The 22,602-nt window shown below is 43.1% G+C and overlaps 1 protein-coding gene across 2 annotated transcripts in view; it reads left to right on the forward strand.

The window, feature by feature from the left end:
• Positions 1-9,888, forward strand: part of CALR3 (calreticulin 3) — a 29,139-nt gene extending 19,251 nt beyond the window's left edge. Inside the window, exons 7-9 of one of the 2 annotated variants that reach the window (XM_078669107.1) lie at positions 1,931-2,074; positions 6,526-6,618; positions 9,376-9,888. In XM_078669107.1, coding sequence (XP_078525233.1) covers positions 1,931-2,074; positions 6,526-6,618; positions 9,376-9,591 — 453 coding nt within the window. In that variant the 3' untranslated portion in view covers positions 9,592-9,888. The remainder of the gene's footprint in view (positions 1-1,930; positions 2,075-6,525; positions 6,619-9,375) is intronic. The other variant, XM_078669108.1, reaches the window with a different exon arrangement.
• Positions 9,889-22,602: the final 12,714 nt, after the last annotated feature.

Raw genomic sequence — 22,602 nt, forward strand, 5'->3', positions numbered from 1 at the left:
ATGGAAAGAGCAACGTAGGAGAAGAAATTAAAAAAATTCTCCTTGTATCGACTGCTTAAGACCATGTATTCTCTGCCCTATACCATGTAAATATGGAACAGCGTCAAAAAGCAATGGGTGTTGCCACAGAAGGCCCACTGCAACACCCATTGCACGTCCCTTTCATGCTAAGTGCTGCTTAAATAGGGGCATTATTTACAAGGCAGCATTGCACCACCTTGTAAATAAGGTGAAGGACTTAACGTCACCAGAACGTTGGAAAAAGTGACGATTTGGTGGCATTAGCTTCTTGTAATTGGGCCCGTCCCTTTGTATTTTTTGCTCTTAATGAATCCCCCCTTTTGTTACACATACTAGTGCTCAATTGAAGCAATCCTTTGTCTATAGTACTGATTGCTGTACTTGTGCTGCTCCCACAAGTCAACTTAATTTTTACCCTCTAATTTCAAATTCCTTCTAATCCCCAAACTTTTTAAAATGTAACACTTTCAATTTTGCTTTTTTGTTCTGTATATACTTTATTAATCTGCTAATATTATTTAATTTTCTGAACAGTTGCAGACCCATGGAATATGCATCACCTGTTTATTTTACTGTAATGAATAGGTTCTATTACTCTTTCTGTGGCTGTATGATATATTTATGTGAACTCTTCCATAAAAAAAACCTATTATAAAAAAAAAGAATTTGCATCACCGACTACAAGTTAAGAAACGCTGGCCAATTGTGTTCGGATTTCTGCGTTTTAAATAAAATGAGTGTGCCCGCTGCTGACAGAGTCTATAGGCGGAGCCATGTCTTATAGTAGCCGCTCCAAAAGGAGGTCTCTTAATTCTGTTCTGAGTGCATAGGTATTATGAAAGGCTAGCCATATATGGGTCAGATTGTGGAGTAAATAACAATGGCTTTTTCAGGCTTCTAAGGGCCATATGTATCAAACTCTAATTTTGCGATTCTCAAATTGCGATTTTTTGCAAATTTGCTATTTGAGAATCGCAAAACGCTATGTATGTAGGATTTGCAAATAATTTTGTGAATCCTACATATTCATTAATTGCGAATTGCAAATTGCGATTCGCAATTAAGGAATACCTCCCTATTCATTCCTCATAGGAATAAATGGGAAGACATTCTCAATTTGCAATTCTCAATTAGAGAATCGCAAATTGAGAATGCAATTGCAAGGGTGCCAGGGTGTCAAAAGGACACCCTGTTGCACCCTTGAATAGTGCATGTGTGCATATGTGGCACACATATACGTTGCCCTAAGGGCATGTATGTGTGCCACATGGCACTTTAAAAAATGCAGAAAAGTGAATTTTTTAGAAAAGTCGCAAATTACCACCAACTTGAAGATTGTGGTAATTTGCGATTCCTGAAGGCCAAATTGCACTTTTATGTGCTTCTTACATTGCATTTAAGGAATAGCAATTTGTGATACCTTAAATGCAATCGCAAAATAGGGAATCGCAAATATTGCGATTCCTTATTTTGCGAGGCAGTTTTTCTTTCATACATACCATTGAGCCCAATTGCGATCGCAAATTGGAATGATACATATGGCCCTGAGTCACTTATTCTCTGGGGTGTGTTGCAGTGGCACAGTGATCAAAGGTGTAATAAACTCCGTAGGATTTCCATTGAAGTGAAGACTATGCTCCTTTCCAGTTTTGACTACGGGCTTACAATTTGCATTTAGAAAGGTGCAATGTGGCAGGGTACATTTATTTGTAAAATTTAAAGTCTTTTCCTATCTAGCATTTTGCAGCTTGTACTATGCTGTGCCTTTTCAGTAATTTCATATTGTGTAACATGACGCCGCCAGCTTTCTTCTAGTAAATGCCATGGGCTGCACACAGGTCTGCCTGAATAAGTCTGTATGGTGGCCCCTCCTGTGGGGCACATACTCAGCAGAGTTTCTTATTTGCAGGGTGAATGGAAACCATCGCAAATCGTTAACCCAAATTTCGCAGGAGTGTGGAATCACCCGGAAATTGACAATCCGGATTATGCTCCCGATCCTAATATATACAAGTATGAGAATATTGGGGTGATAGGACTCGATCTCTGGCAGGTTATTACATTTTATTTATTATTGGCTTGTAGAAGGACTAAACTGTTTATAGGTGTATTATTATATGGGCACAACCTATATATTCTTTTTAATGTCATTATTATTGTTATTATTAGTTGTAGTCGTGTTTTTGAATGTATTATTATGTCACTAGTATCATTAGAAGTAGTAACAGTTTCAATATTATCAATTTTAATTAGGAAAGCATTACATAATATCTTAATGTATTACCACCTCCATAGTCTAGAGATGCCTTTCATAGTTATATAGATGTATGTCACCACTGGACAATATATGTAACTTTTCAGGAGAGAGAAGAAATTCTAATAAAATATTTGTATGTTTTATAGTAGACCTGATACATATTCAGGGTACTACAGAGACCTATTCTTTTTCCTTTTTGCTGTATTGTTTTGTTACTTCCAGTACAATCGCGCAGATCACTCTACAGCACTGATACTCAAAGTATGGCCTGGGGGCTGCGTGTGGCCCTTTTGATCTTCACGTGCAGCCCCCCTGCGCAGCACAAGCAGCTGTTTACTTGCTGAGCATTAATATTCACACAACAATTTAAATAAACGGGTAAGCATTTATTTGTAGGTTAAATGAAGTTATGAAGTAACTAAGGTGGTGTACCACATCACTTAACATTAGTTAACCTGCAAGTAAATGCTTGGCCATTTATTTCACATTTTGTAGACCTCCTTCCATGATCCTTGATCCACCCAGACCCCCTACCGTAACCCTGCTGGCATCAGTGTGGCCCTCGATTACACCACAGACCCTACTTTGCGGCCCCTGGTCAAATGTTTGCGAGTACCTATTCTCTACAGTGTGTCGCACACATTTGATGCACCAGTCTTTCGAGAATGTACGGTTAGCAGGTAAACGCTTGTCTACCTTGTTCACATGTGCAATTTTTGGGACCTTTGAACCAGGTGTTGAGTACCCTGTATTGTGCTTAACAGCTTTAAGGCTTGAGAGCAATTACCATGCCTATATGTTCCTGAAACTGGCTTGGCCTCCTGCATCTTCTGCCTGACTGTGCCCATGCTGTTACCCTCATCAGAGTTCTGTCTCTTTTGTTGATAAACCTATCACTATCTATCCCAAAACCTCTGTCACTATCCTGGCTAGGACCACACCAGTACCTGCTGGTTTCATGGCAACCATTTATTTACCAGTTTCTCCTAAAGATAGCATTTGTTCTATTCAGTGCACAGAGGATCACCTTGTCAATGGCGCACTTTATATAAAACATGACAGTGATACTCTCATTTCTATTGTTGCATGGTACAACTTCTTCAGGGAGTCAGCATTGCACAACTGTGGTTGTTTACTGCCTCACAAGAGGGCAGGGGGCAGGTATGAGTGCCCACACCTCAGTAGGTGGAGTGTGTATGGAAGAAGAAGAGTTATCAGCTTATTGTAAATTAATTTTGCTAACTTAAACTCTTCAGAAGGGGTAAGGAAAATTCATTAAAAGCCTAAACATAGAGTGGGTTTTCTATTTTAAAAAATGCACTGTTGATCCCACTGATTTAAAAATAAACTATCAACCAATTACTGGCCTCTCAAACCTGCCAAAGGCTATTGAAAGTAGAGTATCCACCCAACTCAAGCTACTCATTTCCTGAGACACATTGGCTGGACTTCACACTAAGCTCTGAAACCTCCTCTCCGACAAATTGTCAAGAGCTCCCTGTGCAGTCTCCATCAACATGATATTGGTCTACTCGTTAATCTTGACCTCTGCAGCATTCAATGCAGGAAATCTTATATCCTCAGTCTTTTTGTGATCACAAAAAGGTGAAGGACACAAGAGTCAAGTGCAAACTGGCTCAGAGATGGATGTATGGTGTTACAACGCATACTTTTACAACGCATACCTTTACAACGCAACATCCTTTACAACGCATTCCATTACAACGCATGCCATTACAACACATTTTCTGAAAACTACCTTTACAACGCATACCATTACAACGCATACCATTACATTGCATGTATGGTAAGTATTGGATAGTGTAGGGGTAAAAATTACTATTCTAACTCCAGGGGGTGCAACAGTAGGGTACGTGTTGGATAGTGTAGGGGTAAAAATTACTATTCTAACTCCAGGGGGTGCAACAGTAGGGAAAGCGTTGGATAGCGTAGGAGTAAAAATTACTATTCTAACTCCAGGGGGTGCAACAGTAGGGTAAGTATTGGATAGTGTAGGGGTAAAAATTACTATTCTTACTCCAGGGGGTGCAACAGTAGGGCACGTGTTGGATAGTGTAAGGGTAAAAATTACTATTCTAACTCCAGGGGGTGCAACAGTAGGGTAAGTGTTGGATAGTGCAAGGGTACTATGCGTTGTAATGGTATGCGTTGTAATGACTGCGTTGTGATGACATGAGTTGTAATTGTATGCGTTGTAGTGTCATGCGTGGTAATGGTTGCGTTCTAATGGCATGCGTTGTAAGGGATGTTGCGTTGTAATGACTGCGTTGTAATGGTAGTGCGTTGTAAAAGTTGCGTTGTAAAGGTTGTTTCCCCTCAGAGATACTGATCCCCGTGCAGTTCGCATTGATGCCAGAAACCGGGCTCCAGTTTCAGCGTGATGTTATCCCATTTCTGCCAGCCATGCCATAGAATTGGAAAACATGGATGCCATTCATACACACTGAAAGGAAATATCTTTTAAAGGGGTCTGTCTTGCAGGTGTCCCTAAACATGTGCACCACCAACCCACCTGGTCCCGGCAGTCCATTCCTGCCAAGCATGTCTCTGACTTCTCATGCGGTTTACCCCCAGTGACCCCACCGAGTGTGGCATGGAAAGCCAGAATGATACCAGCAGAACGAAAACATAACAGCAGATACGGTGCCTAATCTATGGTGAGACCTCACAAATTATTTCTCCAAGATTGATACCAAAAGACGGTCATGCCTCTCAACAAAATCGTTAGGTGAGTTACCCATTTCTTACAAGGTGAGTGTTATATTACTTCTTTTATGCTGCTTTCCTCAGGAGGGTGAGACTTCGGGCCTGATTATGATGCCAGTTGGACTCTAGTCCGACCGGCACCGTGGCAGAAGCAGTACCGCACAACTAGAAGTCAACGGTCCTGCTGCCCACATTACAATGTGACCGCCTTTGCGGTGGTCACAATGTGTATATTTTGCATTGCGCCGTGTGCTGCGGGCTGCAGTATATGCTGCAATACAAAATGTACACATTTAAAACATCCCTGCACTATGTGGCAGGGATGATTGGGGGGCACCACAGTGTAGGGGAAGGGGGAAAAGGGGCACTGCAAGGGGCCCCTAAAGTCACTTTCCGCCTGCCTTTTCATGGTGGGTGAACCGCCATGAAAGGACAGGCAGAAAGGAACATCCTCATCCCTACCGCAGTGCCTGAGCAGGCACCGGCCTCTTTGCAGGGAATAGCAGTCCGACCACCACCCGGGATCCTGTCGGACGCTGCAGTCTTTCCCCCGACATCCGAGCTCTGACCGCTTGCTTCCAAACACAGCAGTTGGACCAATGGGCTGGATGGCGGTGGGACTGCCACCAACGGCCAAGACGGTGGCGGTCCCACCGCCATCGTAATTAGACCCTTAATTCTCCATCTTTGGAATCTTCATCCTATTAGGATGTTGGCAATTTCATCCATATGGCACATTTCTAGGTTGAGCCTGGGCAGCGCTCGTGCTGAGAGGCATGCTGTATTCGAGTATGGACTTGAAGCCCCAGCCATATTTTTCATTGGCTTGTGTCATTGTCCTTCGTAAGTGCTGGTTTCTGATTCATTAATAGGCTTATTAGTCCCTCCTTAGTACTGCCTTGTCTTCGTTTGTAACCTCCCAAGAGAACTGGCTCTTTTACTTCTGTTGTTACAAGGTATGTTTATTTAGTCTGTAAGCACTATTTTCTTTAATGAGTTTCTAGTACTGCAGGCACGACGTGCTTTCCTGCAACATTCAGTGCACCATGCGCTCTTTCACATTCAAAGCAGCCCGGGACTATCATGGCCGCTTCTTTGTAATAAAATAGGTCTCCCCTTGATGGGAATTTGAGCTATTGGCATTATAAATGACAATAGCTTAAACTCTCGCACATGCAAGACCTATTGCAAAGCAAATATCTTTTTGAAAACGCGCCCCATATCGCACTTTCACTTTAATGTCGGCCACGCCCCTTTCTTTATAAGAGCCGCGTCTAAAGAAAGGTGCACAACCACTATTAAAGTGAAACAACGTCATGGGCCACTTTTACAAAAAAAAGCATTTTAGTCAACTTGACAAACAGTTGCTTTTTTGTGCCAAATGCTTGTTTTTTAGTAATTACCATTTACAGATGTGATGTTTTTTGACGTTAATGCTATGCACACACATATTAATTAGTAAATGTTTTTGTTATTGTATGTTTCACTACTGCCTGTAATGCCTTTTTATGTCTTTTTAGGTCAGAGCAGGAAGTATTTTTGATAACTTTCTTATTACGAATAATGAGGAATATGCAGACAAGTTTGCAAAGTCAACATGGGGGAAAACTACGGTAATCCTTCAATCTTATACATTTGCAGTGTACTGATCCTGCCACTTGCTCAGAGCCTGGGCAACTGCAAATAGAACAAATCAAACAGGGAACTTACACTTTCTCTGTCGTGTCGAGATCCAGAGGTGCAATTTTTTTTGTGAGTTGGGGATTAGGGCAATAACAAACACAATTTATTGGCTACAGGTTATGTGTTTTTACTGCCCAGCATCTTCCTTCCACGCCTACCAGTGTGATACTGTTTCTAAAGATCACTTCCTCACCTTTTCACTCAGGTGGGATTCTTCTTTTTTATTTAGCGCCATACAATGGGCTAAAATAGCTCAAATTGCATTTGCACGCTTGATAGCACCTGTGCCTTTTATTAGCTGAGAGCAAATTACTCTTGCTTGCAGTTTGCACACACTTCCCACCAATGATTAGTTTGCGTTAAAAGGCTGTGCAAAACAGGAACATTCGCTGATTAAATATATATAATGGAGAACAAATACAATTATTTCCTTGTAAATCCAGTTATTGTAGATTAAAATACTGTTGATTCGCAGTTTGATGACAGGGAATGTTTGAAATGTGTAAGTACAAAAGACACCGACATACAGGAAGTGCAGTTATAGGTAATGTACTCCAAGGTCAAGACAGTATTAAGATTGATGCTAAGGATAGCACCAGCAGGCATTAAAATTGGTTCTAGAAAAAAAACATGGTCAAGCAGCGCAACCGTGGCTTTAAAATTCAGTTGACTTATGGCAGCAAAATCCTCGATTGGACTTGGCATTAAAGGAAGAGGGCCTAATATTCCTCTTTCTGGAGGTCATAGACTGCCTGAGAGTTAGCAGGGTGGGCCTTTCTCAATAAGATCATTTTTTAGGTGCCTTTAGTGGCACAAATGTTAGATGGTACTTTCAGTGCAAGGTTGTGGCTGTTTCAGATATAGATTCTTACCACATAACTATTTTATTTTTGGATGTCTGCTTGACGCGGTGGTACTGTTTCTCAGATTCCTTTATGGTATGCGATGGATAGCTTGCTTCTGAACCTGTGAAACCTTTGTGCCCCATTAACGTTTAGTAGAGTGCTAAGGAAATTATGAAGCAGTTGTGGTGTGGTAAGCTATTTGTAGTTTAAGGCACAGTCTTGCAGTTTATGTGTGAATCCTTAGGAGTTTCAGTAGATCTGCTTTGGAAACCAATGCATGTTTAATGTTGCAGTAGTTGAAGAAGGAAACCCTTAAGCCTCCTGAGTAATCTACCCGATTACTTCATTTTAATAATGGGGAGGTTTTATAAACATCATGGGCCTCATTTATGAGGCTGCGCGTCACTTTTACGCCACCGGTGCGTCACTTTTTGTGACGCACCAGTGACGTAAAAAATGCGCCTTGTTGCGCCATATTTACAAAGTGACGCATCTAGATAGATGCGTCACTTTGTAAACCCCTGCGCCACATTATACCTGCGCCAGGTATAATGTATGCAAGGGGGGCGTTTTGACGCAAGAAAGAGTCATAGAAGTGACGCAGTGAAATCTACAAGATTTCACTGCGCCATTTCTTGGCCGCTAATGCGTCAAAATCTTACGCCTACCTCATGGCAGGCGTAAGACTGACGCAGGCACTAACAACATGGGACTTGCCCATGTGAAAGTACACATTTCTGGAGTTGCGTCACTTTTGTGACACACTCCAGCAATGCGTCACTTTTGCGCCTACAAGATACGTCAGAAATACTGACGTATCTGTAACTCTTTTCGACATGATGCGTCATACTGTAAATATGACGCATCGTTAGTGTCGCAGGGAGAGCGTAGTGAAAAGTGACGCATCGATGTTTTCACACAGCGATGCGTCACTTTTCATAAATGAGGCCCCATGAACTCTAGATTGGTGTTTTAATGTTTTTCAAGAAGCAGAGGTCAGTATAAAATAGATGCTTAGATATTTGGTTGTGGTTTATGTACAGTCAGTTTTCTTTTCCTTTGTTCTTTCTTTTCATACCATCTTTTTTCACATGATGCCATTACAGGCTTGCTTATAACCTGCCTCAACAATCTATCAAAATTGGATGCCAAAACATTCTAGCAGTGATAAAGCTTGTACTCCACATTTATATAACCAATTTTAACATATGTCAAAAACATGTGGTACAGTGTGTGCAACAGATTTGGCCCATGTTCAGTATGCTTAATTACTAACTTGTATTGGTTTTGTGCTTGGTGCTAACACTGGCTAACAGCTGGGGAGGCTATAGAAGCAAGTTCAAACAGTGAACAAACACAATTTGCTCTTGTCTTACTCAGTTTAACTCTTAATAACTTGTGGGGGGAAAACAAATGCAGCCTGTTTCGGCGCTGTGCGGTCTTCTTAATACTGTCTAAATGAGTGATATCACCAAGCAGCATGGTCTCTGAAGATGATAGGGCTAAGAAAGATCAACTGATTGCTTTCCTATACTCCCAGTCATTCAGAACAACCCATACTTTAGTGACCTATCATATTCTACCCTAAATTCCACTAACGTATAGAAAAAGCACGTTTCTCCGCTAGAAGAGTAAGTGAATCAAAATTACTCTCAGTACCTCCTCTGTATACTGAAATGAAAAATATAATTTTACCATAACTATATAGTGATTTTCTTTAATGTATGTATTTTCTTCAGGGCTTTAGAATACAGATTGTATAAGGCTGGGCTGAAGCGCGGGAATCAATTTGCACGTATCTTCTCTTAAGAAATAAACTTAACTTGATGATGTAACTTTTAGGTGGCTGAAAAGAATATGAAAGATAAACTTGACCAAATTCTTCAAGAAAAGCGAAAGAGACAGGAAGAGGAGAGGAAACAAAGAATTCAGGAGCAAGGATATGACGATTTTGTTTATGAGCAGGAGCAGGATGACGAAGATGAATATCACGAAATTGATGATGAAGAGGAAAATGATGGAGATTATCATTTGCATCGATCAAGGGACGAAATGTAACTTGTATGCCTTTAACTTTATAATTGGTTCCAAGGATTCCCACTCATGAAATCATTTCTTTATATTTTAACTTGCCAGTGGTCTATTGGTGTGATTTCTTTTTCATTCAGTCTCATTGCATTTAATTGAAGAATGTATGTTCTTTATGAAGTAATTTGTTTCTTAGAAACTGTTGACAGAACTCTTTTTATTTAAGAATTTTAGTCAAAAACAGGGTCTTGTTGTTTATGATAAAGTAACGCGCAGAGCTCTTTGAAACATGTCTTACAGCTATATTATTAAATCATTTATCTAGTTTGGGTTTGTTTTGTATTTTTGGCACTGGTTTACTAGCAATCAAGGCACAGGCAGGGAGTGTGGCAATAGCAATTATTTCAGAGAAACATTAACATTTGGCTTAATTGATTAGAAAACAAAGCTCATAAAAACTGTAATTGTTTTAAGGCAGTGCGGCTTCAAACTTGGCTTACCTTGTAACTTGCGCCCCTGTTTACATGGATAGAACAACCAGAGGCTAGGTGGGCACCACACTGTTTCACCGCACAAATGTTTAACAATTTCATCTCACTAACTCTGTGAGGTGCAATGCACAGACCAGCTGCAGCCTGCGGTTAATCATCGGAATCCATACAAAACAAACCTATCATTCTACTTGTGTGCCATCGAAAAATCTAACCTTGTTTCCATGGACGATAGATCTTAGAAAGGTTTGCTGTTCAGTCACAAAAACACGGCAACGTCTGTGCAATGGTTTAAGTAGTGCTAGTCCTGTTCTTCCTATCACAGACAGTCATGTGACTTCACTTTATTGTGTAGTCCTACTTATAAGCTGTCACTACCTACAGCTTCGTATTCATGCACTGTTTGATTACCTCTGTGTACTGCAACTCTTAGGTGCTTGTTTGCTGACCTGTTTATGCCTTGTATCTGCTAGAGCTGAGTTCTGCTACAGAGCCGGCTTCTTCAGATTTTTTCAAGGCATGTATTGCATTTCATGTTCCTCTCTTGTCTGCATTTTGCCTGCAATCTGTTGCTTCTCTTTAGGATCTCTTTCTGTTTTGCTTCCTACTTTATTTGCTGTTTGTGTGCTTCCAGTTTCCTTTGATCCTTTCTTGCTTCCCTGTGTTTGTGATCTCTGTGTCCCTTCTGCTTACTCCGAGTGTTTCTGTCCTTAGCTCCTGTGTCTGTTTGCTTCCTTGTATTTAATCTGTTTTTTACTCATTTTGTTGTTTTGCCCTTTTGTCTTGCAAGTCTTGTGCTTGCATTCCTGTTTCTTATGCCTTGCCTGCATTTGTTTACTTAGAGCAGTCTTCTAGCTAATGTTTGCCTTGAACTCCTCTCACGGTCTTAGTGTTTCTCTCAGTACACTATTTTTACCCATCTATAACTTTATTGTTTCTATGCAATGATTGGCTCCTGAATTTCAGGAGGCTATACCTGCACCATCCTTTTTCTTGTGGTGAATATAGTTTTAAGTGCTTTAACTGTGACAGTGTGATATTGCTATTTTCTTATTCTATTCTATTCTATGTTTGGTGAAGCGCAACAGCTACCCCAGCAATGGGGCGTCCCGGCGCTGAGAGACAAGCACACACTTTACTGGACGGGGGAAGGGGGGAAAGGAGAGATACCCTAGGGGGCAGGGAAAAGGAAAGTTTTGATTGCCTTACGAAAGACCGAGAGAGTATCTATGGAGCGTATACTGAGAGGAAGATCGTTCCAAAGTTTGGGACCGAGAACGCCAAAGGATCGGCCTCCCGTACGACAGCGCTTTGTTCTGGGTACTTTCAGGAGAAGTTGGTTGGAGGAGCGTAGTTCACGGCCAGGGACATAAGGGCAAGCCAGGTATCGCAGCAGAGGGGGGTTTCCCTGTTTGGCAATTTTAAAGATCGTAATGAGAGCTTTAAATTTGATTCTGTGTTCTACGGGCAGCCAGTGGAGTTTGCGGATAGTGGCTCTGGCTGAACATCTCCGTGGGAGACCGACCAACATTCTAGCTGCCGCATTCTGGACTCGTTGGAACCTAGCCGTTTCTGCTTTGTTTGCTCCCAGGAGGAGGACGTTCGCATAGTCTAGGCGTGACAGAATGGTTGCCTGGACAATTATCTGTCGAACCTTAGGATCAAAGAATCCGAGTATAGGCCTGAGGTTTCTTAGAAGACCTATACAGGTGGCTGCCACCTTTTTAGTGTGTGACTGGAAGCTGAGGTTGGCATCCATCCAAACTCCCAAGTTTTTTACACAGTTTTTGGGGAGTGGGGTGGTGCCAAGGGATGACGGCCACCAGTGCTCATTCCATAGGCTGGTGTTTCTGCCAAGGAGGAGCACCTCGGTTTTTCCGGCGTTGAGTTGAAGGTGGTTATCCGTCATCCATTGTGCCACTGCTGCCATGCCCTCTCTGAACCTGGATGCCGCGGAGGACGGGCTTTCCGTGAGAGAGACAACCAGCTGGGTGTCGTCGGCGTACGACACCAGCGTGAGCCCCCACTCTTTGGCCACCTCCGCGAGTGGCTGGACATACAGGTTGAAGAGGGAGGGGCTCAACGCTGAGCCCTGGGGAACTCCTTGTGCTATAAGATGGAATTTTGAGAGGAAAGGGGGGGGCTGATACCTTAAAGGATCTGTCCTTAAGAAAGGAGTGGAACCAGGCGAGCGCGAGGCCAGACACACCGGCCATCTCCAGCTGATTCAGAAGGATGTCATGAGATACCGTCTCAAAGGCTGCGCTGAGATCTAAGAGGATCAGCGCAGCACTTTGACCGGAGTCTAGAATCGTCCGGAGATGTTCGGTCGTGGCCAATAGGGCAGATTCGGTACTGTGACCTGCTCTAAAGCCATTTTGGGATGGGTCCAAGATTCCATTTAGGTGCACATGTTTAGAGAGAATGCCATTGACATGGGCTTCTGCTATTTTAGATATCCAGGGGAGGAGGGATATTGGTCGGAAATTTTCCGGCTTTGAAGAGTCCAGCGTGGGTTTTTTGATTATAGGTGATACCCAGGCTTGCTTCCAAGCTATGGGTACGGAAGCGGAAGTGAAGGAGAGGTTGAGAATATCCATCATGGGGGGTAGGAAAAAGTCAATCGAATCCAGAAAGTGAGAAGGGCTCATGGGATCCGTCGGGGAGCCAGATTTCACTTTCTTGCAAAGTTGAATCAGCTCAGTAGCCGTAATGGCAGGGATTTGGGTAAGAGGGGTGCTGGTAGAGGCTGGTTTCTTGCGTTCCTCAGAATGAGGAGAATTCTGCAAAAAAGTTGCATGGATTTTTTGGACTTTCTCCACAAAGAATGTGGCCAACTGCTCGCATTGTTCGTTGGATGAGATTTTGGGAGAGGGTGACCTAGGGTTTTGTAGCTCTTTGACAAGTTTAAAGATCACTTTAGATGGGTTCGGGTTGGAACTGATTTTATCAGCATAAAAAGCTGCGCGGGTAGAGCTAATGGCTTTGTGATAGATTTTGAGCTTGAATAAGTAGTTAGTTTTATCCTGGCCGTCAAAGTTTTTCCTCCATTGGCGCTCGGCTCTCTTACAGTCCTTACGCATGGTTTTAAGGGTTACATCATACCAGGGATTAGAGGGTGTGAGTCGTCCTTTAGTAAGTTTAGCTGGAATGAGAGTATCAAGCCCATCTGTGATCCAGGTAGTGAAAGAGGTATAGGTCGTGTCTATATCCTGATTGGCTTCACAGTGGAATCCTCCTAATGTTTCATGAAAAGTGGGGATGGAGAGTTTGTGCCCAGGTCTTTTTAAGCGACGGTTGGATTCAGAAGTATACTGTCGTCCTGGGGCTGGGACCGTTAGTTTGATGAGGTAGTGGTCCGTCCATCCCATCGGGATGGGGATCTCTGTGACAGCCTCTTGGATATTGGTGAAAACCGGGTCTAGGGTATGGCCGGCTATGTGGGTAGGAACGTGGATAAGGCAGTTAAGCTGCAGAGCCGAAAGGTCTGTAAGGAGATTAGTAATTGTGTGATCATTAGTTAGATCAAAATGCAGATTAAGGTCGCCCAGAATCGTGAAGTTGGCAGATTTAGTAATAAGTGCCGTAGACGTCTCGAGAAGGGCGTCAATGAACCTAGACGCGGGGCCTGGTGGGCGGTAAATGTATAGACCCGACATCGTGAACTGAGGGCTAATATTAATTTTAAATTGGGCACATTCACAGACAGGGAGAGTTTCTTTAGTAAAAGAGCAGGTGAAGTGCTTTTTGTAAATTACTGCTATGCCACCGCCTCGAGTTTCGCGGTTTATGGTGGCCAAGTGAAACTCATCTGGGAGCGTCAGGTTGGGAATGGTAGATACGCCTTCTCGTAGCCATGTTTCGCAGAGGAAGAGGATGTCAGGGTTTTCATCCAATAAGAGCGAGTTTACCTCTAGATGGTGTTTAGAGAGGGATCTGACATTGAGCTGGAGTATCGTCAGAGGCGGGGTTGTAGTTTTGCCACAGTATTCCCAGACGCGAGAAGGAGTATTGGTGGAAAAATGGCAGCGGTTGCAATGGAGTTTTGAATGGCCCAGGGTGCCAGTAGCATCGGGACATTTTTGGCTAAGATTCATGGCAAGGAGTTCTTCACGGTCGTACCGTATGAGCGTATGGGGGCTGGTTGGACCAGGGGGACTGGCGAAAGGCGATGTCGTGGCGATGACGGGCGCAGACGGGCTTGCCTTAGGCACGCCTTCGGCGCGCAAACGGCGCTCCTTCGGCGCGCAAACGGCGCTCCCGCTGCGCTCGTCCGCTGCGCTTCCGGTGACAGCACATGATGTAGGGGATAGGGGGGGGGGCGTGGCCTTCCGGGGGGCGTGGCCTCCGTCCTCGCCGAGAATGGCGTTTTTGCTCTGCTTTGTTTACCTACGAGACAGCGCTAGGTCCGCTGCTCGCTAAACTTTAATGCAGGTGAGTACCTGTCGCTAAGCTGGCGCGTGGTGAAGTTAATTTTTTTAAAAGTACAGATTATTCAGTGACACAAGTGAAAATAAAGACAGATTTTAAAAAGGCTCCCGGCTTCCGCCTCAGGAGTGCGCAAAATCTTATGACTCTACGTGTGTCTCTACATAGCGCAATCAAAGCTTGTCTTGTGGTGTATGCAAACATTATCTTTGTTCATGTCCTAGAGATGTAAAATTACTTCTGCTGCCTCCTTTCCAACGGACTTACAGAGTGAGTATCTGTAAAAATAATTTTCTTCGCTTGGATTTTATTGATTAATATTTTAGAGAAGGACAGAGGGGTACAATTAAAAAGGTCTGTCAATTTAGGCAGCACCGACATTATAATCAGATTAACTTGCCCATATAATGTTAATATGAAATTCCTCCACTTAACGAGTAGATGATATATATCCTTTGTCACCGTCCCCGGATTATGTGTTGGAATTCTGTCCAGGGTGTGGAGAATGGAGATACCCAGGTATCTAAGTACCCACTTAACTTCCTTTTATAAGCTTTCTACATTCTAGATCATAATCTCAGGCTTAGCTTTATTGATACAGTACCCAGAAAGAGACCCAAACTCCTCTACTAGCTTCTCCACTCTACGGATGGTCTTCACAGGATAGACTTTAAGATCATTTGCTTACAGAGCGACCTTATTCCTGAATCCCTGAGAAACAAAAGGGATAATTTCCAAATCCAACTTCAGAAACGGGGCTAACGGCGAGATATAAATATCAAAAAGGAAGGGAGAAAGTAGACACCCTTGCCTAGTGCCTCTAGAAATGCTGCATTTCCTAGTTATGGCTCTGTTAAATAAAAATTGGGCACAAGAGGCCCCATACAATTTTTGGAGGGTCTCGATGAAGTTAGGGCTAAATTCTAAAACTGACAACACATCCCAAAAATAAACCCTACAAACCCTATCGAAAGCCTTGGTGGCACCTTCATGACCACTGCCAGGGGTCCGAATAGGTACCAATAAATAGCATCTTTTTTTTGGCCTTTAGGGCTTTCGGATTTTCCTGGAAAAAGTTGAGGCATAGACAAAGGAGGTCTGCCGCTGCCTGATCCGAGATTGTACTGTGATGCTTTTCAGTTTAAGAATTGTAGGGTCCTGTTAGGATCTCCGGACACTTCGACCTGGGGAAGGATGATATTAGCGATGACTTGTAACCTGGGAACAGACCGCTTTCTACATACGTTTGGAACCCCAAAATATTTTTTTTAAGTCTGGCTAAAGGACCCGGTCCAGGGAAGGCATGGCTTGGCAGTTCGGGCTGGACTGTTTCCATGAGGCACAGGGTCAGACTGATTTGCATATGGCCATGTCTGAACTGAGGTGGCAGAGTGGGCTAAAGAACGGTGATGGATTAAACCCAGATCTGTTAACTGGGTGTGAGTGTTTGATTGGTTCAGATGCTCCGTCCATCACCACCCCCTTTTGTACCGCTTTGTTCGCCATAAGTTGGCAGGCTATGCTCAGACATGAGTCCCTTGCTCACTTTGCCACTGAATTCAAGCAAGCCTGGCTGAAGACGGCTGAAATGCCAGAAACCGGTTCTAGGAAGCTTCTTCCCGGTCCAGGGAAGGCATGGCATGGCAGTTCGGGCTGGACTGTTCCCATGAGGCACAGGGTCAGACTGATTTGCATATGGCCATGTCTGAACTCTGGTGGCAGAGTGGGCTAAAGAACGGTGATGGATTAAACCCAGATCTGTTGACTGGGTGTGAGTGTTTGATTGGTTCAGATGCTCTGTCCATCACCACCCCCTTTTGTACCGTAAAGGTCCTGGAGGCAGCATTTGGCCTATAGCGCAGAATTAGGAGAATTTGGAGTATTAAATAATATTCTGACTTTTCTGGTATTCCGAAGTGCCTATTGGACAAACTGAACCCTAATTGAAAGAAGTTGGCTTCGAAACTTGGGGGGCAACTTTGCACAGCTCAAGGCATGCCACCGTGGGAGGTGCTTGTGGCCAAGTCTGAGGGTCCTTTATCAAGATTCAAATATATTCAGTTGCTTTCTTGGTATGCAAATGGAAGGGGGATATTGGAGGGGCCTGGGAGGCGGAGTTGAGAATGCAGTACACATGCGCTATAAAAAAGAGGTCTCCATTTGGTATTGGGCACTCCTTTTTGCTGAGGACGAAAACTCGAAGGCTCTATACCTGAGATGGGAGCGGACGTTGCCAGTGGCCGAGCTACAGCACTTATGGCTAGTCTCTTTGTTACTATTATACAGTACTATTATATCTGCCACCGTTAAGCGTAATTACTTCTATGCCCTCCACAGAATATCCTGAACACCCCAAAAGATTGTGAGGTTTGCAAAAAATCAGCTTCCTGGTTGTATTAGGTGTGGCTAGGTTGAGGCTAACGATGAGCATATGTTTGTCTGATGTACTTCTCAGAGACTGTGTGTAAAATCATTTCAGAAGTTTTTTTTGTTACAATCAAGGTAAGCTCCATTCTGGTCTTATTAGGTGTTGATATCCCAACGTATAACCACTTTGACAGATCGCAGTGGTGTCTGTTATTCTACCTCCTGCTACATGCCAGAAAAGAGATTTGCAAGAACTGGTTGAACCTCATACCTCTCTCCATTAGGTCATGATTGGATGCTGTTAAATGTACATGCAATCTGGATGTTGTAGGTACCCCCTAGCAGTGTGGATACCATGCCAGGGACGGATTTCTGAAGTGGGAAGAGTTGTCGTTTTCGCATGATAGTACAGTCCTATGATTACACCATAATGCCAAAGTGATTTGGATGCCACAGCCCGTCTTTCCCACATGTGGCGAACTTTGCGCGTAAGGTTAGTGGTCTGTTTCCTCATTCTCGATTTTGGAAACCTTTGTTGGGTGATTTGAGGACTAAAAAAAAACATTTTTAAAACCTGAATAATTTTCACAGAGACATCAAGTTTTTTTTATTTCTCTGGAATATTTTGCGTCTTACCTGTGTAAATCTCAAGATGTAACCCAATGTGTTTGTCTACTTATTGTTTCTTTTCCCTCCTTGTATACAGTAGGTATGCCTTGACCTTTACCCTGTTTACACCTGCTCTTGTCTGGTTTCCTGCTCTTTCCTTCTTCCATCCGCACGTCACCTTCCTGCTTTTTGATCGAGTAGGTCTTGCCATTAAGTAGTTTTTTCCACTTGAGTAAAGGAAAAGAAAGTAATCTGAAAACCTAGGTTCGTATTTAAGCTCCTGCTCCCAGGTTGTAATTGCGAAATACCGGCTTTCTTCTCTAACCCTTGGTCCCTTTTATCCCACTGAAGTCATCAGTCGCAACCCTTGCACAGTCTGAATGGCTCTTCATGCTTGAATATGTCTCCTGCTATCTCATTCCTTTTTGAAGGGTTTCTAAAAGACTTTAGCTGTGTCACTTTACTTTTTGAGTGCCCACTTGTCGCAGGTCTTCATTTAAAAAATATTCTAGTCTTGAAATTGTTGGGACTTTGTTGTTGACCCAACAAAATGACCTCACGGTTTGGAAGGTGCCCATCTCATACACACATACAAAGTTCTCAATATTGTTCTTTTTCAGTAAATTAACTATGTGTCTTACGTGCACTAATAGGCAGACATCTAAGATTTTTGTGCCTCTGGAGAATTTTTACAAAGTATCTTTTATCAAAGTCCCCAAGAGTTGGTGATTTGATTGTCCAGTTGGGATACTGAGATACTCTTGGTCGGAAAGTGTGCTATTCCTGCAACCATTACACAGTGGGTGTCCTCACACCCTCTATTGGCATAACACCAAATGCTTTTTGCAGGGTTCCTTTTTAACGTAACATGGGGTCTAATACAAAGAGCCTACTTTGGCCTAAAAGCAGCATCTATCTAATGTGCTTTTACTTCGAAACACCGAGTATTACTTGCTATGCTAACTGTGAGCCCATTAAGTATGTCAGAACTGGTCTCTGCTGGTTAGATCAAATGTTGCTTTTAGAACTGTGAATTGTGTCACTTGGCCTCTATTCCTCCTACTGTCAGACCTGGTATTTTCAGTGGACTCAAATTTTGAGTTTTCTCTTGTTTCTTCCTCTAGTGGATTTCCAGGGTGTGTTAGACTGGAGGATACAAAAACAAAAAAAAATAATAATAATTAAATCAGGCTCTCCCTTAGACCCAGCACCTCCCAACATTCTCGCCCAAGGTGGGGAAGCCGTTGCCATTCAACTCAGGAATCTCATCAACCTCTCATTCGAACAGGGCTTGGTTCCAAAGGAATGGAAACACGCCATCATCAAACCCCTGCTCAAAAAGCCACACCTAGATCCAGCCGAACTGTCCAACTATCGTCCAATGTCCCTCCTGCCAATAGTGGGCAAAATGGCAGAAAAATACGTGAATTCCGTAATTTCCTCTTTCCTTGAAAATAATAACATAATTCATCAAACACAAATGGGGTTTCGACCCAAGTATAGTACTGAGTCTGCACTGTTGGTGGTCACAGAAAAACTTAAAGCCATTTTAGATCAGGGAAAACGGCCGCTGTGGTGCTCCTAGATCTTAGCGCCGCATTTGATACAGTTGACCACTCAGTACTAACCCAGAGAAAGGAAGAAGTAGGCATAAGAGGTATAGCAAAAGAATGGGTGGCCTCCTTCCTGAGGGATAGGTCCTTCCAATGTTTGGAGGGTGGGTTCAAGTTAGATCCCCTTCCAGCTCCCTGGGGGGTGCCTCAGGGCTCATCCTTGAGCCCTACCCTTTTTACCATTTACCTCAGTCCTCTCCCCCTGATCATACAAGAATGTGGTATCTCCGTCGTGTCATACGCGGATGATACACAATTAGCGTTCTTGATCACAGATACCCTGAATTCTGACCACCGACAGCTCGCCCCCTGCCTGGAGAAAATTTGGTCTTGGATGGCAGATTGTAAGCTCAAGCTAAATGGGGACAAAACTGAGCTGATGATTCTGGGCAACAACTTCAATCCCCACATGGATATCCCATGGCCGGTTAGCTGGGGACCACCTCCCTCATCCAAGCTGGCCATAAAAAACCTCGGCATGTGGATAGACAAAAATCTCACAATGGAGATACAGGCTAAAAAACTATCCAGTACTTGCTTCGGGATACTACGTCTGCTTAGAAAGATCATGCCTCTACTCCCTGAAAATGGCAAGAAAATAGTGGTCCAGGCCCTAGTAGTCTCGAGGCTGGACTACGGCAACTCCCTCTTCCTGGGTTCACCGAAATATGTAGTTAACCGTCTGCAAGTCGTTCAAAACGCTGCAGCACGGCTACTACTAAACATTTCCAGACATCAGTCAATCAGACCTAGACTGAAGGAACTACACTGGCTCCCTGTTCAAGCCAGAATTAAATTTAAATCACTCAACCTGGCTCATCGTGCCATGCACGGAAGGGGGCCGGTACTCATTCAAAATCTGGTCACCCACTACATTCCGCTACGACAACTGAGGTCCAGCTCAAAGTTCCTCATGAAGAACAACATAACAAAAAGAGCCAGAAGGGGGGAAGGTCATTTTCCCATCTAATACCTAAGCTCTGGAACAGCCTAGATCCTGACATCTGATATATCAAAGAAGAAACTCAGTTCAGAAAAAAACTTTAGACCTGGCTTTTCCCACCAAACTAGTCTTCCTCTCTCGCTGTACTGTTTCTTAGCGCTGAGATGCCCAAGGGTAGTCACGCGCTCTATAAATCGCATAAACATAAACATAAACTTAAACATAAACATACACCCAAAGTGTGCTCCCACGCACATCCGAGAGTGGTTATAGCCCCTTAAGCGATATTGAGTTATACATATGATTGGCTGCAACCAGTAATTGATTGCAGGTGTGCAGTACCTTTCCCCCATGCTGCTGTGTTAGGAGCCTAATGGCCCTAATGATAAAATCTGATTAGGCACAGGCCAAGAACAGCCCAGCAACACAACACGCGAAGATCTGAGAAGGGCTCTTTGTCCTTTTCCTGTCTTCAAAACTCAAAAGATCTGCCTGAGAACAAGAGACTGGGCATAAAAAACATATTCCAATATGTGTCCCAGTATACATCCAAGACCATTTGATGTACCCCCTGCTTTAATAATCCACATTTGTAAAGCGCAGAATCACCCGTAAGGGTCTCTAGGCGCTGGGGGCCGTCGGGAAGATTAAGCAAGCTATTGCCCAGAGTCACATGGTGCTGGGCTAATCTGCCGCTGGTGCTGGCGATCAAACCGTGATCCCCAGATTCCGGAGTCAGTCGCCCTAGCCGCGGCGCCACACCTCTTCCCTTTCTATTTCTTGTGAGGAAATACATATGTAGATACCCTTTCAGTCGGCAGAACAGCTTTCTAAATTGGTAAGGAGCTGTGTTTTTGCTCCAGTGCTTACAACATTAGATATATAAAAGCATCCTTGAGTCAGTACGTTAGTTCCCCTTTCACGTCTTGGAAAGATTTCTTCACTTGCATTGTGGTAGGTGTGGACAACTTGCAGTTACTGTGTTACTCTTTGACCCTCAGGACCAATATTAGACCTACGACTGTGGAACTGCCCCAGATTGACAGGACGCGAATGTGAAATGCCCTGTTTGGAAAGAATCACTATCAGTTGCTGGGCACAATTTTAACCAGGATGACTTGTCTACTTTCGTGCCATGAAGGGGAAAGGAGTTGCAATACATGTTTTAAAAACAGGCTGCCAAACAGTAGTCTAGTGGTCACAATCGTAAATGGCTGGAATCAGCACAACAGAAACTTTGTGATCCCCGGTAGCCCTGACCATGGACTGAAATGAATAGACAAGGTGTCCTCAGGTGGAATTGCAAAAAGCCTTATGTTAAGGGATGGATGTTATCTATCGAGTTGCCACCTTCTTCAGATCAAAATACTGGTCATTTGTTCATTTTGTGAAAAAGTCAAGGTTTGAAATTTGAATCAGATTTTGTATAAAATTCTTTGTTGTCACTTTTAACATGAAACTGTTGCATCCATGTGCTTTATCAATTGTTTAGAAATAGTTTGGACATCTTCTGGTTATGTATTAAGTTGTTCTATATTTGATGTTTTAAGCTTTTATTTCAAAGAGAAAACATACATTGGCTTTTACTGATTGTCCCAGTATTCTAACCAGAAATTATAAGAAAATACCGGCTAGGCTAATGAAATACTGGCAATTCCATCCAAACTCTTTCTCAATAGGGACACCTGGGCGAGGCATGGCCTTTCATTTTACAAGTCATTTACGGGTGTTAGACAAATTTGTTCAGCTGAAAAGAACTAAGTCTACATCACCCAGAATGTTTTATGGTGTTGGAAAAAAACAGGATTGTAAAATGTTCCCCCTGAACTTGAGCCTTCAGGTAACCTTGTTTAACCTTATATGTAAAGGTGACTCCTACTGAATCCAGAGCGTTTGGGCGAATGGCAATGTATGACTTTGGGAGAAACATTTAAAGTGGGTTGGTGGAGTATCTGAATGGTGGGTGCATACATTAGGCAGATTGTTGGGACTGTCACTGGGGTATTCTGCAGTTTCTTCTCTTTAGATTTCTCGTTCACAGTATTTTCGGAATTAAAATGTATACATGTTAACTCTGTAATCCTGTGCTGGTTTTCTAAAACAAAATCGTGATTTATATGGTTGAGGTTTCCAAGGCAGGCTGTCATGAAAAGGTTGAAGCGAAGGAAGAGGCCACCTTGGGGCATGATCACTTATTACAGGCATTTAACCTGTACAGGCCATAGGGGCACGCGCTTTTAGGGGGAATGGCATGAACGTGGAGGCCATCTTGAAGCTCGCTTTTACTGACCGGTAAACTGGGTCACCTATTATCAAGAGACTTCTATTTCATGTTAAACAAGAATGTTCGAACTATCCAGAAAGCTTAATATCTTTCATTTTCTAATAAACCGTAAAGAAATGTGCTTTCATAATTATTTGTGAGCAACCCTAATTATTGTGTTAGAGTAGAACAAAATAAAGCTAGTGTCTTGTTATTAGCTATTTCGCTGATAACGGTTTCCAAAAATACTTTTTTTAAAATTTTAAATCATTGGTCGTTGTCAGGGATGGGCACCATTCCAAGATGGCCGCCCCGCTGACTGTCTCG

This window comes from Lissotriton helveticus, chromosome 12 (genome assembly GCF_964261635.1).
Source record: "Lissotriton helveticus chromosome 12, aLisHel1.1, whole genome shotgun sequence".
Taxonomy (NCBI): Eukaryota; Metazoa; Chordata; class Amphibia; order Caudata; family Salamandridae; genus Lissotriton; species Lissotriton helveticus.